General features: G+C 42.8%; 1 protein-coding gene across 1 annotated transcript in view; it reads right to left on the bottom strand.

Moving 5' to 3' along the window:
- Nucleotides 1-2,439: 2,439 nt before the first annotated feature.
- Nucleotides 2,440-19,719, bottom strand: part of LOC129704228 (rhotekin-2-like) — a 48,107-nt gene continuing 30,827 nt past the window's right edge. Inside the window, exons 11-12 of the mRNA XM_055647196.1 lie at nt 17,533-17,640; nt 2,440-7,355 (exon numbers count right to left, since the gene is read on the bottom strand). Of these exons, the coding sequence (XP_055503171.1) occupies nt 6,850-7,355; nt 17,533-17,640 (614 nt within the window). The 3' untranslated portion in view covers nt 2,440-6,849. The remainder of the gene's footprint in view (nt 7,356-17,532; nt 17,641-19,719) is intronic.

Genomic DNA, 19,719 nt, shown 5'->3' with positions numbered 1-19,719 from the left:
TTCGATTGGCCAGGTATGATACAAATAGAAGGCAGTCGTTTACTCAGAGTAGTGGAATCAAGAACCGGAGGACATAGGTTTCAGGTGAGTGGGGAATGATTTAATAGGAATCTGAGGGGCAACGTTTTCACTCAGAGGGTAGTGGATACATGGAAAGAGCTACCAGAGGAAAAGGTTTAGGCAGATACCATAACAACATTTAACAGACATTTGGACAGACACATGAATAGTAAATGTTTCGAGAAATTTGGGCCAAACAGGGGTAGCTGGTACGAGTGTAGTTGGGGCATCTTGGTCAGCGTGGGCAAGTTGGGCTGAAGTGCCTGTTTCCATGCTGTATGACTCTATGCCATTGCCTCACAAGGAGCCAATACCAGTCTGGATGGAGAAAGGTAAATGGTGAAGATAGGCACGAAATGCTGGAGTAATTCAGCGGGTCAGGCAGCATCTCGGGAGAAGATGGATAGACGGCGTTTCGGGTTGGAACACTTCTTCAGACCCAGAGATTTGGAAATGGTGAACTTGGTAAAATCGGGACATGGGTAAGTAGCTATTTTGTACAACATTGGATTCACGGATAATGAGGTTGAGCAGCCAGGACTCTTGAATTGTCAAGTTTGAGATAAAGGCATGAACAATGTTTTTTGTTAATCTTATGCGAATTATACAGAATTTACAGCACAAAAATCAGCTATTCCACTGCACCAGTGTTAATAACCTACACAAGCCTCCTCTCACCATACTGTGTCTTACCCTAAACCTTTTATTTCTTGTCTACCACATATTTATACTGGTTCCTCTGAAATGCATCTGCAGCATTTCCAATGATTTAGGCATGATGCTTGTTTAAAATGTACCCTCAGTTTTAATAATAGCACATGGCAGACCGCTTAAAGAAGGAAACACTAAAGTTTTATGATCTAAATCAATCCTGCAAAAGTCTACAAAGTTCCATATGGTTCAGTCATTACGTTACAGCAGAGAGTTTCACAAGTTAGGCTTTTAAAAAGTTATTACATTGGTGAGATTAATACTCACTTGTTCTTGGGAGTTTAGGCAGATGAATAATTGAACAAGAATATTATTTCACAGGGAGCTCACAACCCTAACTATAGATTGGTGGAGCAAACACACAATGCTACAACTTGAATTTGGGCAAAATGTATTAGATCGCAAGTGAAGACTGTTCTGGAGCCATTTATCATTAATACCCAGTGCCTGAAGGCAGAGGAAGTATCTTAATCATTCTCGTCTGTTTCCAAATATGATACATTGAGAAATCTTTTGCAGATTTCAACGAGACATCGTACCAAGTTCACGGGGTTGCTGACTCGGCCAAGAATTTATATCGTCCTCGCAGTACAGCAGTTTATTTAAAATAGAGATAGTGGTAAAGATATTGGTAAATGTTCACTTTCTAACGTAATATTCTGTAATTTTAAAGGAAACAAAACAGAGCATTGGAGCTTGCTACTTTCTGTTTGTGTTACATCAGAAGGCTGGTCTATTGCAGGGGAGCTTTGAGGCTCTGCTTATATTTTAACTTCCACTATGGAACCAAGAGCCACTGCATGGTACATCTTCCCCAAGTAAATCCTTCCCCAACTTGCTGTTTGAAAAGGAGCAGCGCTTTACACATGTACCCTACGGTTCTACGTTCCTCCCGTGACTTGCGTGGGTTTTCTCCGAGAACTTCGGTTTTCGCCCACACTCCAAAGAAGTACAGGTTTGCAAGTTAATTGGCTTGGTAAATGTAAAAATTATCTCTAGTGTGTGTAGGATGGTGTTAATGTGCGGGGATCGCTGGTCGGGGTGGACCCGGTGGGCCGACGGGCCTGTTTCCGCGCTGTATCTCTAAACTAAACTACCTATAATCAAAACCTTAATACCTATTAACACACAATCTGCCATTTCAACTGCACTCTGAATACACATAATTCTGTGCTGGATCGACACATTGCCCTTCCCCCAAAGTGAGGCATGTGTTGGAATTATCTCTGAGCAGCATAGGCAGCCTGTAGCAAAACCCTTTTACTTAATGTAAAATCAATATTTTGCTTATTCGCTTCAATATTTCCATTAAGGTGTGGAAATTTAGTGTTGGGAACCTCTTCTGTTCAACCCACCTGTTGTCTGCATCATGCACTCCCAGGCTGGGTGAAGCAAAAGCATATGTGTATAACAGTTCCCTTTATTCTGCCTCAAACATACTTGCAGTTGTAATAGGCAGCTCCTAATTGTGCCAAGTGCAATTTCGTTCCCTCCATCTCCCTCAGCACTGACCCTGTATGTCTGGGTAACATTTGTCAGTTGATGGTGAATTAGCAACTGCTATTTTGCCACAAGCTAATACAGGGTACATTCAATCTTTGCCCAAAATGGGAAATATGTGAAGAGCAATTAAAAAAAAGTTGTTAATAATGAATAACCACGTTCAAAATCAGGGATGACATTTAATTTTGAAAGCCATAGAGAGAAAGGAAACTGGTAGTATTAGTGTTAAATCATTGCTTACAATGTTTCTAAGGATACAGTAGGAAACACTTAAACATCAAAAAACTACTGAATCATATTTAATTTAATCTCAATTTCCTGACAGCTACATTTTCTGCTAGTCATTTAACCATAGCATGTACTCTCGCAGTTCATATACTTTTCAACACTATTGCCCACTTTGTCAAAATAACAATGGAGCTAATGATGTTGGTGATTAATCAAATGTAAATGCTACAGCACCTCCAGGCAATCACTGATGTTTGGTTAAATGCCAACACCCCAATGTTTCTATCCAAATTGCACTGTTCTGTCACTAGCTCAGTAAAAACAGCATCTTGCTGTCTGCCTCATCAATGATAAACACCTAATGAGACTAGATTAACCATTGATCTTCTAGCAAGGCTATAATTATAAATTACTGCCATTAATTCATCTGATATTAAAAATTATCTATCATAAGCGTCATTCCATTCAGATTTGATTTTTTTTGTCGACAATTAAAAAAAATGCTCCACTCTTAAAAGTTTAAAAGCAAATTTGTCTTGTTCCTTGTATTTCTCTCCCAGGCCAACCTTCCTTTCCCTCTCTCCATTTCTCTTCCTGCAACCGATGACATTTAATTTACCCCCTACAATCCAGACGGTGCAGTTTATTTTGCAACTCTACTCGCAGGTTAAGGAGAGGTTGCCTCGTTCTGCCGCTCATATTAGCACCAATTCTGCAGGTAAGGGCTTTTTGAACAGAGGGATACAAAGGAAAGTCAAATAGCGGGCACCGGTAGCTGCACAGTTAGAGATTAATGTGGCTCATTATTTCTTTATAATATTAATCTACATTCCACAGTTATAAATAGGAACCTATTTTCTAGGTCCCATATCGCATCAAAAATACAACAAGGCTTCAAACTATTTTAATCCAAAAATAGTAAACGTTAGTAAATGGATAAAATTACTGTTAGAATCTCTAAAGATGTACAAAAACATTCTGATTCTAAATTCTGATTTGTAGCACACGCTGGGAGATTTAACTTAGAGGAGAGGTGGACAGTTAAGTAGCAAATAAGTGCGACTTAGCACATTTAAGGAGAATTGTCCCAGTGTACCTCTGGATTAGGGAAGGATATTTGGTTTTACACTGGGTTGCCAAGAAAGGAAACACAGATATTCCTCCCTAGTCCAAAGACAGCCTAGCTCGATCTCGGCTGTACAAGCATCTGACTGGAATAATAGGATCAGTCAAATAAAACAAAACAAAAAAAAATAGCAGAAGCCATTCATTTGGCCCCTCGTGCCTGCTATGCCATTCAATAAGATCAGGGTAATATTTACTTTACCATCATTCTCCAGTACCAGCTCCAAATCATTTAATTCCAAAGTTTCCAAAAGCTTGCCATCAGCCAGCAAGGAACGACTGCACAAATGAACTGGACAATTAACACTGGTTGGACTTGTAGCCTAATGAGACGAGGACAATTTACAAGTAAGCTCCTGCAGCTGAGAATCCTGTCCTTGCCCTGTATCACCCGGGCAAAATCCCCCAGATCTCTTCCAACACCTTAAATGATGTACAGTTTCAACGTCATCAATCATTGAACTCCAGATAACTGTAAAACCTGCCTTTGGAACTGGGTTTTCAGCCAAGTATCAATCAGGTTTGGTAAGTACAGGTAGAGGAAGACACCCAGAGAACAAAGAAGTGTGATGAATTAGATTCTGTCAATACAAACTGCAGATAAGATCCAACCATGGCCCTTGCTACATTAGAAAGATGATGTATAGAAATAGGCCCTTTGACACACTGAGTCCATGCCAACCATTGCTCACCCGTTCAAACTAGCTTTATGTTATCCCACTTTCACATCCACTGCCTGCACACTAGGGCCAATTAACCTACAAACCCGCACGTCTTTGAAATGTGGGAAACGGAGCACCTGGCGGAAATCTATGTGGTTACAGGGAGAACGTGCAAACTCCACACAGTCAACACCCAAGGTAGAATCAAACCTGGGTCTCTGGCACTGTGAGGCAGCAGCTCTACCAGCTGCACCACTGTATTGCCCCTGTTCTTCATAACAGTGTCACGAGGAATTCTTTCCAGCATTCACTGACGCATTCAATATTCATCCCTAAAATACTTTATCTACTAGTTGTCACGTTGTTATAAGTGGGACCTTGTGCTGAAACTGGCGGCTGCATTGCAACGAGGCCAACATTTTAAAAAATATGATCAGAGACAAGAATGACACCTAATAAATAAATGCAGGACTTTTTTTTTTTTTACAAAATCGTAGAGCCTTGACCAATTGGAAATCGAATTGGCGGTGATCACGTGGAATTGGCTCATTTTGCAATTTTCAGTTAATTTTTCAGTTAACAATCCCAGTCAAAATATCAGCCCAGCATCAGGGTCACTTTATTTTTAACAGTGTCCATCAAGGGAAAGCACATTCGAGAAATATGGGATTTCCAAGAGCTGCCTGCTGCTGCAAAGAGCTGGGGACAAGTGGAACAGTAGATGCTGGGCAACCAAACAAACACAGCACCTTGTTTTTTTTTAAGCTTTTAAAATATGTTAACAAAACTTCTGATATTCCTCTCACTGCAACACATTCTTCACTATCAGCACAGATACATTAATGAACAAAACAAGGACAGACCGTCCCTGCGTTACGAACGCCTTCCGCTTTCAATGGCGTCCATGAGTCGATTTTGTCTGATCAGTTGGAAAATACACAAAAGTCACTCAATCTGGTAACCAGACTCCCCACAGTTTTGCAATGAATCGGATCAAAAGTACAGAGGATGAGAAGAAAGATTAATTGTGAATGTGGACAGGGAAAGGAAATTAGTTCTTCTGTTTGTAGGAAGGAACGTATGTATGTACATCAAACTTCCGAATTTAACATTAAGAGAGCCTGCTGCTATACAGGGGTGTCTATAAGTCAGGTGTTCGTATAAGTAAGGCCTGTATTTTAAAGTTCCTCCTTTTGCTATACTTGAATTTCAATTTTCACTGAAACGTAGTTCTTGTGTACATGAAAATGAGGGAAAAACAGTGGAGAAAAATTTCCTAATGTGGAATTATTTTAGTTGTGGGTGTGGGTAGACTGCTGGGGTTTCTACAAATTGCACAGACAAGGTTTTGAAAATATAGGGACATAAGGAATTGCAGATGCTGATTTATATATTTTTTTCAAACAAAGTACTGGAGTAACACGGTGGGTCAGGCAGCATCTCTGAGAACATGGAGAGGTGACGTTTCAGGACAGACTGAAGAAGGGTCCTAACCCAAATGTTACCTATTCGTCATGTCCTCCACAGATGCTGCCTGACCCGCTGAGTAACTCCAGCATCATGTAACTTTATTAAAAATATACCGTGCCCTCCATAATGTTTGGGACAAAGACCCATCATTTATTTATTTGCCTCTGCCCTCTACAATTTGCGATCTGTAATAGAAAAAAACCCCACGTGGTTAAAGTGCACATTGTCAGATTTTATTAAAGGACATTTTTATACATTTTGGTTTCACCATGTAGAAAACATGTAGCATAATGAAGTGTATAGACACATCCTATCTGCTCAAGTTCCAACACATGCCTCAAAACTCATTGGCTGGCAGTTCATTCTACAGCAAGACAGTGATCCCAAACATACTGCTAAAGCAACAAAGGAGTTTGTCAAAGCCAAAAAATGCTCAATTCTTGAGTGGCCAAATCAATCACCCGATATGAACTCAATTAAGCATGTCTTTTCTATGCTGAAGAGAAAATGGAAGGGGACTGGTCCCCAAGACAAGCATAAGCTAAAGATGGCTGCAATACAGGCCTGGCAGAGCATCACCAGAGAAGACACCCAGCAACTGGTGATGTCCATGAATCGCAGACTTTGCATGTAAAGGATATGCAACAAAATACTAAACATGACTCGTTTCATTTACATGACAGCACTGTGTCCCAAACATTATGGTGCCCAGAAATGGGGGGACGATGTATAAACACTGCTGTAATTTCTACATAAAGAATCTAAAATGTATAAAAATGGTCTATATTAAAATCTGACAGTGTGCACTTTAACTACATGTGATTTTTTTTTTCTATTACAAATCTAAAATAGTGGAGTACAGAGGCAAATGAATAAATGATGGGTCTTTGTCCCAAACATTATAGGACTTGGGATTCTGAGAGAAATATTCAAGGAATGAACCAATAATTGAGGCTGGTCTGTATAAGTGACAAATTAATGCAAAACATTTAGGTGGATCGAGGAAATTCAAAACAAACAATGTTCAAACTGAAGAACAATTGACATTCTTCGCAGTGTCTATGTACTGTGTGTCCACGTCAAAGACGACCTATACTTCTGATGGAATCCGGGTTCTGGGATCAAGCTTGGCCCCGAGGGAGGACTTCTGACGGGGGATGGGCACCGGCCTGGCGGGCGGCAAGGTGGCTGTTGCCTGGACGACGTCCTCACCTGGGATCGCACTGTGCAGCTCCGACAACAGGGGGGGCAACGGAGGGGGACGGCGCAGTTTGGACTCGCTGCCGGAAGATGGTGGGGTTTTCCGGGTCTGATCCGGGTCGGAATTTATCGACCGGTACGGCTGCTTTCCCGCTGGCGGAGGAGGGGCGGGCCGCTTCTTGGCCCTCCCTGGAGACGTCGGGGTCAGAGGGCTTGGACCGTGCGGTGACAGTCTGCTCTTCTGGAAGACCACCTCGTGACTGCCCTCAAAGAGAGCTGCCCATCGTGGGGGATGAGCCTCCTCTCCGTGACCGAGCAGGAACTCCCCTTCCGTCTCCTGGATTTTGCCCCGGATAATGTCCATTAGACCCTCGTCCTTCACTGGAGACTCTATGTCTGTAAAAAAGGAAAAATCGGGTGATTATGACGAGGTTTCATAGCGGCGAGATGTCCGATTCACCTGCAGCTAACTTCCATCAGTTACTGGATGTTGGCACAAGAGTGGACGGGAATAGGGGGGAAAAAATAAAGGAAGAAGAGTGAAGGCGGCATGGTGGTGCAGCGGTAGATTTGCTGCCATTCATCACCAGCGACCCGGGCTCGATCGTGTCTACGGGTGTTGTTTGTACAGTGTTTGCACATTCTCCCACTGGCCGTGTGAGTTTTCTCTGGGTGCTCTGGTTTCCTCCCATATTCCAATGACATACAGGTTTGTAGGTTCATTGACGCCTATAAATTGTCCCTTGTTTGTTGGATAGAACTAGTGTACGGATGATTGTTGGTCGGCACGAACTGGGTTGGCTGAAGAATCTGTTTCCATCCTGTACCTCCAAACTAAACTAAGTACCAGTAAAGAGGGGCTTTGAAGGGGACTCAACAGGAAATCTGCAGGGGTATCTCTACTACTAATATAGAAACAAGGAACTGTCAATGGTGGCTTATCAAAAGAGACACATAGTACTGGAGTAACTCAGTAAGTCAGGCAGCATCTCTAGAAGACATAGATAGGCAATGTTTTGGGGTTAGCGCCTTTTTTCAGACAAAGCAGGGTCCCAACCCAAAATGTCACCTATCTATGTCTTCCAGAGATGCTCAGATTCAGATTCAGATTCAACTTTAATTTTACTTCGGACGTGAAGTGAAGAACCCCTCCAGGACGCATGCGTGTCATATCGCTACACGCATTGCAACGAGTCACAGCAGGGGGAACGACGTTCCCCTTAGCGGCAGAATTTGAAAGCCGGGAACAGCAGGTAAGGAGACTCTGCGTTCTTTCCACTTACTTCACAGGTGGAGGCATGGACAGATCCACGAGAAACAAGAAGGCTGCGAAAAAACTGGCGGGGGAGAACCGTGGAGTTGCGGGCAGCCAGCAGCGGCCAACGGCACGCCAATCTCCCGTAATGGGAACAGCTGTGCCCGACTTCGCTCCCGCACCGGCCACGGCCGGGCGGTAAAGCGAAGCAAAAAACTAACAGAGTCGTTGACTCCGATGAGTCCGACTTTGAACAGCCGCGAACGGCCAGTGCCCGTGAGCATTGATGCCGATTGGAGCGGCTTCAGGAGCAGGAGCAGCAGCGAGTGGCCAGTGCCCGAGAGCATTGGAGCCAGTTGGAGCGGCTGTTGGAGCAAATACTCCAAAGTGGCAGGCTCCGGGAGATGGAGACTAGCCACAGTGGGCAGATCATAAGTCCTACAGCAGTACCTCTTGTAGGGCTGCACAGTGTTTCTCCCGCATCAGAGGGGAGTACTGGGGGTCAATTCTGGGCTGATCCTGAAGAGGGGTGTGCAGAACATACCCCTAGTGTGCATGGGGTGCAAGAAAACCTATTGGATATGGTGTCCCAGTTCATTCAACCCGACCAAACTGGCCAAAACCTGGAGCCTAAAATAGCTGCAAGTATCAACTACATGTCATTCAACCAGCTACAAGGACAGGCATTATTGGACACCACAGCAAGACACTTACCACCAGGGAACTGCAAATCACTGAATGTTCCCAGTGTATTTGGAAACATGTCGGAGCATCAATCAGAGCCAGGGACTTGAAACTACAGAACGTTCTGAAAGTCCTAAGAGGGGGAATTACGGCTTTCGCCCGCACATTAAACTAACAAGACATGGCACAAGATCACCAGGATGCACTGGCTTTATTTTGCAACTCCCAATACGAGTTAAATAGTATTAGGAAGAGTGCCATCCAACCGGCTTTAGACCCCAAATTTGCAGGCCTGTGCAAACCTGGAACCTCCAAACCACCAATATTACTATTTGGAGGTGACTTATCCAAACAGGTAAAAGAACTTGACGAAGAGACTAAAACCCTGGGGCTCATTAAAGCAACGTCCAAAAACTACTTCGGCCAGAAACAGCACTCCTACACACCCACCAGTCGGCCGAGACAAACTGGTGAAAGCTCGAAGGCCAGGAACACTCAACATCGGTCTTTTTTAGGCCATGGCCCAGACTGGCCTTCCTGGAAAATGCGCAAACCCTCAACACCGACCCAACTACAGATCCAGACACCGGCGCCTCAACGTCCACGGAGGATGCCGAAAAAGTAACAAACCTACCACTAGTAACCATGGAGGTAGGTGGGTCTGGTTCCTTACGAATTGAAGGGAGCATGGAGGTTGGTGGGAGATTACAATTCTATCTGGATGCATGGAATATGTTAACTACCGACACTTATATTTTAAGCAGTATAGGGTTATACCATGGAATTTATACAAAAACATAACCCTTCAATTCAGCATGTACCGAACCGAATGTTCGTGCTTACAGGCAAAGGAAAATCAAAAGCACATGCTGAACTACAGCGGCTTTATAAAAAAGGAGTAATTGAGAAAACCCAACACGAATCACAGGAACGCGTGTCCAAAATCTTTATCATAAACAAGAAAGATGGTGGTTGCTACATCATCATAGATTTGACTAATTTGAATACTTTCGTACAATATATTCATTTCAAGATGGAAACCTTTGTTACTGCTAAGCAATTGATTTCCAAAGGTTACTACATGGCAAGCATCGATTTAAAAGATGCTTACTATACAATACCCATAAGGGGTGACCACAGCTGTTATTTAACACAATGGATTATCTGGGGTTCACCATTAACTCAGTTCACATGTCAGTGACTTTGCCGAAAGAAAAGGTTACAGCCTTAATATAGGCTTGCAGCAAAATCATTGACATCACTAAACCATCCATCAGACTGGTAGCAAGAATAATTGGCAATATAGTGGCTGCGTTTCCAGCCACAAAATTCGGACCTTTACATTATCGAAATTTACAGAGGGCTAAAATTAATGGTGGTCATTTTGACAGACCAATGAAGCTACCAACAGAGGCCATAATGGAACTAAAATGGTGGAAAGATAACATTAGGCATTGTTCCAATCCAATCATTATCAGACCAATTCCATCTCCAGCTGTGGAGGGAGATGGAATGCACAGGAGGCATCATTATTACAAACACTGGGCATAAACTACCTGGAAATGTTAAGTGCATTCCATGGCCTTAAGTCATATTGTTCTGGGTTATATCACCAGCATGTTAGACTACAAATTGACAACACCACCGTGGTAGCATATATCAACCATATGGGTGGAAACAAATCGACATCATATGACAATCTAGCCAACACAATTTGGCAATGGTGTATCCAGAGAGATATTTGGATATCAGCTATCTACTTACCAGGTAAACTAAATTTAGTGGCAGACACCAGGTCACGCAAATTCAATGAAAACACTGAATGGATGTTGGATAAAATTGTATTTGCTGAAATTACAGCACGGTATGGAACGCCAGATATCGATCTATTCGCATCCAGGTTCAATCACCAGTTATCGAATTATGTTTCATGGGAACCAGACCCTGGGGCAGCGGCAACAGATGCATTTTCGCTGCATTGGGGGAAATTGTTTATTTATGCATTCCTTCCTTTCTGCCTCATCAGTTGGGTATTAAGGAAAATACAGCAAGACTCTGCGTCTGGTATTTTTATAGTACCCGATTGGCCTATTCAACCATGGTTCCCGGTGATACTCGACATGGTATTAGAACCATGCATCACCATCCATCATAGACCTAATTTACTAGTTCACCCCGTAACAAGGGAAAGTCACCCATATCATAATTATATAAACCTATTATTTTGTAGAGTTTGAAAGCACCTCTTCTACACCTGGGACTGATGGACCGAACAGTGGATATTATTTCAGCGGCCCACAGACAGTCCACCAAAAAACAGTACTTGGTGTACATCAAGAAATGGGAAATGTACTGTCACAACAATAACATTACCCACAGATCTATGAACATCCCGTCTGTTCTGGAATTCCTGGCAAGCCTCCATTACGATGAGGGGCTCAGTTATAGTGCCATCAACTGCGCCAGAAGTGCTCTGTCAACATATCTGTGGCAAGGAACAGAGCGGCATTCTGTTGGAACACACCCCCTGGTAACCAAACTCATGAGGGGCATTTTTAATGTTAATCCCCCAAGAACCAGGTACTCCCAAATATGGGATGTGAGCATTGTACTGACCATATTAAGAAACTGGTCTCCAGCTACAGCTCTGTCCCTACAGAAACTGACCATGAAAACAGTCATGCTGATGGCCTTGGTCACGGCACAAAAGGTCCAGTCGCTACAGAAACTAAGGCTGGACAACATGACTATTTAATCTGGAAATTTAACTTTTCACATCAATGAATTAGTCAAACAGAACAGACAGGGGTCAGCAGGCCTAAAAACAGAATTCAGGGCCTACCCGACAGATGATCGTCTCTGTATTGTAACACACTTACTATTATATATGGAGTATACTAAGATCATCAGAGGCAAAGAAATGGCATTTTTAATCAGCTACAAACAGCCACTCAAAACAGTGACAGTCCAGACCATCTCGAGATGGCTAAAACAGGTCCTAATAAAGGTTGGAGTAGACACTAGCATTTTTAAATCTCACTCCACCAGGGCTGCAGCTACATCGGCAGCTATGAAGTTGGATATTCCTATGGACCAAATCGTCAAGACAGCAGGATGGTTAACGGAGAAAACTTTCCAACGATTTTATAACAAACCAGTCATTGAACCTGGAACATTTGCAGAAACAAATTTAAGTTCTGTAATATAATTTTACCCCATAAATAGGGGCTATAATTTGATGTTAATATATTTATCGTTGGTTTTTCAATATCGTATTGATGTCTAATGATGTTAACACTATTCTCCCCATAATCAAGGCAGATGTGATGCATGGACTCGTTTCCACGTCATGAAATCACAGAGCTTTAAAATCTTCACGTAGTCACTCACGTGACTCCAAAGTAAAATAGTAAGATTAAACAAGAGCTTACCAGTTTAAAGTTTGATCGTTATTTTATGAGGAGTAACGTCGAGGGAATACGTGCCCTCCGCTCCCACCCTTGATCATATACTCAACTGGTATCTCTTCTCTAATCTTACTATGTTTAGTCATTACAGTTATCTGTGATTTCACACCGCTGCTTTGAAGAATGACACGCATGCGTCCTGGCGGGGTTCTTCACGTATTCCCGCAACGTTACTCCTCATAAAATAACGATCAAACTTCAAACTGGTAAGTTCTCGTTAATCTTACTATTGTCATTGTCAGTGTCCAGTACAGAGACAACGAAATGCAGTAATGCTGCTTGACCTGCTGAGTTACTTCAGGCCTTTGTGAGGCTTTTTCTGCATTTGTGATGGAGGCTTCAAAGAGGGGATGTATTTACAAGACAAGGATCATTTAAAACTGAGGTATGTGGAAATTCTTTATGAATTCACTATCTTGGAGGTATTCGAAAGAGTGCATAGATGCAGTTTTGAAAGATCGACGAATTAAGGGTTAGTGACATCTGGCACAGAAGTGGGGCAGATCAGTCTTGATCACATTTAATAGTGAAAAAGGCTTGGCCTTAATTCTATTTCCTTGAGTTTAAACATTTGTTTTTATTCACGGAGGTTGAAGTTTCTAGCAAGGCAGAGGGTTTATTGCCTTTCCCCAATTGCCCTGAATTGAGTTGCTTGTTTAGCTTCACAATGCCAGAGACCCAGGTTTGATCCTGACCTCGTGTACTGTCTGTGCAGAGTTTGCACGTTCTTCCTGTGTCCGCGTGGGTTTCCTCTGCGTGCTCCAGATTCCTCCCACATCCCCAAAATGTGGGGCATTGTAGGTTAATTAGCCTCTGTGCATTGTCCATAGTGTGTAGGGAGTGGACGAGAAAGTTGGACAACATAGAACTAGTGCGAGTGGGTGATCGATGGCTGGCGTGGACTCGGTGGGCCGATGGGCCTGTTTCCATGCCGTACCTCCGAACTAAACTAAACTATTTCGGAGGAGGGGTTGAGGGGCAAGCACATTAATGGGCTTGAATTCGCACTGAGGATGGCATCTATCCTCTCCCAAGGACATGAGTACACCAGGTGGGGTTTTACAACACTCTGTCATTTCATGGGCACCATTAAAAAGACAGGCTTTTCACTCCAGGTTTATTTAATTATTTGAAATTTAATTCCCCAGATGCCATGGCGAGATTCAAATCGCTGAGCTGGAGTGCGGGAAATTAACCACTTTGTTACCAGACCCGCTTCAGGCTTTTCTACTTTTGTTTTCAAGTTATACCAAGTTTGGCAAAAATTGTTAATTTTCTCATGTTTATTCACATTCCACACTTGTCACATTTGTACAGCACAGGAGAAGGCCCTTTTGATCCCAATATCCAAGCCAAAAATAACACCAAGTAATCATCTTTCCCTGCACATGACCCCTCCATTCCCTGCATATCTTTGTGCTCATCTAAAAGTCTCCTAAAGGTCATGATCGTACCTGCCTGCACTGCGACCCCTGGCAGCACGGTTCAAGCACACACCACTCTGTGCAAAAATAAATCTTGCCCGCACATCTTTAAACTTTGTCCCTCTCCTCTTGAAGCGATGCCCTGTAATACTGGGTAGTCTCACACAGTATTGACTATTCTGACTGTCTCCCCTCATCGCTGCCTCACCTTTTAAGCAACCAGTAGATTTCCAACACTTAAATATCTGATTTCGAGATCCTATTCAGAAAACGCCAAGAATGGGAGAGCTTGCGTTAATTGTGGTAAATAACTTTCATTCAACTATGCGGTCAGAACAAGCTGCAAGATTCTATTTTTTTTTTTTGATGTTTCATTTCCTCTCTGTGTAGCAGTTTACCTGATTTAGAACGTAGACACAATGTGACTCACTAGCAATGCTGGGAATTATGATTAGCTACTGCGCAACATAAAACATCCCATGGTGGGAATCAGACCATGTATGGTAATAGCTGCAAGAAAATGTGGATTATTCATTATGCTCTGTGATTTATGTGTATTGCCTTTCCTCACAGTCTTCCAAGTTACTGGCTAAGCTATCAAAGTGCTCAATAGTCTTTTACATAGGCACTATATGTGGGAAATAGCAGTACAAAAAGTTCTATTAATAACATAAATTGTGGTTGAGAACATGTTTGCAAACAGCAATGCATCACTGGTCATCTGGGCTTCTTAAAATATGGTAATAAATAATGGAATAGAGCACCATCTAGTGTTGAAAAGATAAATAACAACACTCGACACCGTCATCCGATTATTAATTGATTAAGAAAGAACTGCAGATTCTGGAAAAATCAAAGGTAGACAAAAAATGCTGGAAAATCGCAGCGGGTGAGGCAGCATCTATGGAGCGAAGGAATAGGTGACGTTTCGGGTCGAGACCCTTCTTCAGACAGACGTGGTGGTGGGGGGAGCGGGAAGAAGAAAGGGAGAGGCGGAGACAGTAGGCTGTGGGAGAGCTGGGAGAGGAAGGAGGGAGGAAGCAGGGACTACCTGAAATTGGAGAAGTCAATGTTCATTCTGCTGGGGTGTAAACTACCCAAGCGAAATATGAGGTGCTGCTCCTCCAATTGGCGGTGGGACTCACTCTGGCCATGGAGGAGGCCCAGGACAGAAAGGTCGGATATGGAATGGGAGGGCGAGTTGAAATGCTGAGCCACCGGAAGATCGGGTTGGTTATTGCGAACTGTGCGGAGACGTTGGGCAATGCGATCGCCAAGCCTGCGCTTGGTCTCAACGATGTAGAGCAGTTGACACCTAGAGCAGCGGATGCAATAGATGAGGTTGGAGGAGGTGCAGGTGAACCTCTGCCTCACCTGGAAAGACTGCTTGGGTCCTTGGATGGAGTCGAGGGAAGAGGTAAAGCGACAAGCGTAGCATTTCCTGTGGTTGCAAGGGAAAGTACCAGGGGAGGGGGAAGGGACGAATTGACCAGGGAGTTACGGAGGGAGCAGTCTCTGCGGAAAGCCGAAAGGGGAGGAGATGGGAAGATGTGGCCAGTGGTGCGATCCCGTTGGAGGTGGCGATAATGCCGGAGGATTATCTGTTGTATGTGGCTGCTGGTAGGGTGGAAGGCGAGGACAAGGGGCACTCTGTCCTTGTTACGAGTGGGGGGGTGGGTGGGGAGTGAGAGCGGAGCTACGGGATATAGAAGAGATCCTGGTGAGAGCCTCATCTATAGTAGACGAGGGGAAGCCCCGTTCCCTAAAGAATGAGGACATTTCCAGTGCCCTGGTTTGGAACACCTCATCCTGGGTGCAGATACGGCATGGACGGAGGAATTGGGAGTAGGGGATAGAGTCTTTACAGGAAGCGGGGCGGGAAGAAGTGTAGTCCAGATAGCCACGGTAGTCAGTGGGTTTGTAGTAGATGTCGGTCAGTAGTCTAATAGTTTTGCTTGAAAACCAAATACAAAAAACCTGCTGGATTGCAGGAATTACATACGTATAGGATTTATCATACTGTAAAATTATATATATATATATATGACTAATATCTATATTTAAAAAAAACTCTTAATTCCTTCTCCCGGCTCCTGTCCGGCAGAAGTTACAGAAGCTCGATTCAGGAACAGCTTCTACCCATCTGCTCTCAGGTTTCTGAATAGTCTTTCCATAAGATAAGAGTATTGTCCAATTCACCTCTACCCCATTGTGGACTTTGTCCCTGGAACTGATGTGCTACAATGCTGAGAATTATATTCTGCACTCTGTATCTTCCCCATTACTCTAACTTTTGTACTGGAGTTTGACTTGATTACATTTATATACGGTACATCTGATCTGTTTGGATATCATGGGGAAAAAAAGCTTTTCACTAACCCTCGGTACACGTGACAATAATAAACCTAAACCTGTAGTCAATGTTTGCATTACTGCATCATACAGCGAGTTGGAGACACGCAAGTTCAAGATTAAAGTTAATTTAATCAAAGGCTAAAAAGGCAAACCGAATGCAGGTTCCTCCGAGGCCTCTGCATAAAAGCATTGTGCATGGAGATTATAGGTGATAATCAAATATGTGTCTTTATTCTGGCTTAACATTTATCTCTCAGTTTTTGGCAACCGTGCCTGCGGGCCTAAGCTCTGGAAGTGTTTCGCCCCAATCGGTCTGCTACGCTTTCTCTGCTCCTTTCAATAACTTCTTAAAATTCGCCTTTCAACTAACCCAATGGTCATCTGCTCTATTACCATACTGTACAGCAACATAATCCTCTGTGCAATGGCTTATGAATATCTCTATTCACATGGAGAAAATTGTTTAAATAGACCAACATTTTATCCTGCCACTGTATAACTGTTAGATTGAAAGCTCATAAAAAAAGCAAATAGGCTTAAAGCATGCTGCTGAGATATGGACTGTGATGGGGGTAGGGACAAAAAATGGGAGTGCAGTGCAGCACAAAGTCAGAAAACAACACATATAAAGTAGGTTTGCAATTGAAATCCACGCACACCACCCCCCTTCCAAATTACCTTGTAAGTTAACGCACAATTTGTAATTGTGCCCTTAAATTAAAACCCTGTTTACTAATCAGAAGCAGACAAAAATCAGATACAGAATTGGTGATTGGATTCGTAAACAGCACCAAAACTAAAACTGATAAGAAGCTGCCAGACTATTTATCTCTTATTTTGTTGAAATTTCATGAGAGGTGTTACAGAACCTTTTTTGAGACAAAAAGTGTATTAGATTTAAGAGAACCAGGATCTAAAAAAAAAAAAAAAAGGACAACTGTGCCAAATATCAAATTCATGCTTTGTTTGGGCTGGAACAAAAAAGAACTTAACTTAAAAAAAAAGGAGTTAAAGAACAAAGTTGCAAAGAATTACGATTTTCACCCTGGCACGTTTGAAAGAATGTGCCTTGTTTTGTTTTTGATAGACAGGCAATAAAGCTAAATGCTTAACAGTCAAACACAGAAAATAATAAAATTGAGAACCATGTTCAAACCCAGGAACTGTACTGAAAACTCTGACATTTCCCAGCAGTTTGTAGTCATAGATTTTAGTAATCTGACCCATATTAAAATTCACTTCACTGGACTCCATCATTGCTAGTTAAGTCATGCTGTTCCAAATTATGCATGGAGTAGCATTTTTGCTTTATACATGGGAACTATTTGAATTTCAAACAATGATCCTTTTATAACAAGGCCACGTTTAGAAAGGCAAGGGCCACTTACTCATATCATGGTAGACTGAAGTTGCTTGTTTTGTGAGGAATAAAGGTGGTTTCCGTGGTGACATAATCTCAATTTTCATAAGCTCTTTGCAACAATGCTTCCACTGGCCTGGAAGTTAGAAAACAACCATTACATATATCACACTTTAAAAGAAAAGAGAATTAAACAGAACCTCTCTTTTTTTTTTATAATCTGGGAAATTTCCAGCACTAGAAGCATTTATCAAGCAAGGAATTACGTTCAGCAAGCAGAAACCATAAATTGTTCTCAAGCATTTAAAAAAAAAAGGTTGTTAAGAACAAGCTTCCTGTAGAAATCTGCAAATTGAATAACATCGATTGGACCATTACCAGACCTTTGTTGTAATGAAAACTAAGAATTGCTCAGGAAGTTAGCTTTGCTCCCTCATATTGCTATTTCAATGAATAGAATTAGAATTAAATAATTGACAGCACACAATCAGCCATTTTGCTTGCTGCTGCTTGCTCAAAACACGTACTGGAAGAGGAGGCCATTCAGCCTCTTGGTCCTGCTATCCCGGTTAGCTTATGACTTGTGAGAACGTCAATCATATTTTATCATGATACTTTTATCTGTACACAGATGCAATCTTACATCCACATGCTTTTGCTTAATCATTTTTCTATATTCATATAAGTGGATCTTTCCTGTCCAATGCTAGGATGGTGCGGCAAATAACACGGGCTAAAATAGGAAAATTAAAACATACAGATGCAGAAAATTGGAAATAAAAACAGAAAATGCTGGGGTCATTTGACAGGTCGGGCAGCATCTGGGGAGAGAGAAACCATGTTTCAGGTCAATGTCAGACCATCGTCCCGTTGAAACATAGAAAATCGGTGGAGCAGTAGGCCATTCAGCCCTTCGAGCCAGCACCGCCATTCAATATGATCATAGCTGATCATCCAAAGTCAGTACCCTGTTCCTGCTTTCTCCCCATGTCCCTTGCTCCCGCTAGCCCTAAGAGCTATATCTAACTCTCTCTTGAAAACATCCAGTGAATTAGCCTCCACAGCCTTCTGTGCAGAGAATTCCACAGATTCACACCTCTCTGGGTGAAAACGTTTTTCCTCATCTCAGTCCTAAATGGCCTACCCCTTATTCTTAAACTGTGACCCCTGGTTCTGGGGTCTCCCCCAACATCGGGAACATTTTCCCTGCATCTCGCCTGTCCAATCCCTTAAGAATTTTATACGTTTCTATACGATCCCCTCTCATGCTTCTACATTCCAGTCGACCCATACAAGCCTAGTCGACCCATTCTTTCATCATACGTCAGTCCCACCATCCCGGGTATTAACCTGGTGAACCTACGCTGCACTCCCTGAATAGAAAGAATGTCCTTCCTCACATTAGGAGACCAAAACTGCACATTAAACTCCAGGTGTGGTCTCAGATAACAGATCTTTCCCCACAGTTGCTGCCTGACTGCAGAGCAATTCTAGCATTTTCTGTTTTTACTGTAGTCTCAGTTTATGCCCGCGGACATATGCCTGAGACAATGCTGTAAGCAGCATCTGAAAACATAACAAGTCGTGTTACAACTCATCGTACCAGCACTCTGAATGCAAACTATTCACGGAATAGAGCAAAGCCATTTTTGCAAGACGTTAAATACAATACCAGTCACTCCCTCAAGATGTGGGAGCAAAAAGCACAGTTTTTAGAAGAGGTGTGATATAACCATATGGTACAGAGGTGCCTTTTTTAATGTTCATTATTGCCCCTCAGTATACAATTGCATTTTTGAAGGCCCTGTCCCACTTAGGAAACCTGAACGGAAACCTCTGGAGACTTTGCGCCCCACCCAAGGTTTCCTTGCGGTTCCCGGAGGTTGCAGGTGGTTGCCGGAGGTTGCAGGTAGTGGAAGCAGATAGGGTGACTGACAAAAACCTCCGGGAACCGCACGGAAACCTTGGGTGGGGCACAAAGTCTCCAGAGGTTTCCGTTCAGGTTTCCTAAGTGGGACAGGGGCATAACTTTGGGTATGTGTAATTCATAAAACCTATATGGAATGGAAAACTAGCTAGGTTGGGGTGAGAGGGATGCGAGCTATAATGATGCTGAATTTTAATGGCTGGTTGATCTGACATAGAACATAGAACAGTACAGCACAGGAACAAACCCTTCGGCCCATTCTTTGTGCCTTCCATGATGACAAATTAA

Source organism: Leucoraja erinacea, chromosome 15 (assembly GCF_028641065.1).
Source record: "Leucoraja erinacea ecotype New England chromosome 15, Leri_hhj_1, whole genome shotgun sequence".
In the NCBI taxonomy this organism is placed as follows: domain Eukaryota; kingdom Metazoa; phylum Chordata; class Chondrichthyes; order Rajiformes; family Rajidae; genus Leucoraja; species Leucoraja erinaceus.
Note: the sequence above shows the minus strand (reverse complement) of the source record. Positions and strands in the feature narration are given on the sequence as shown.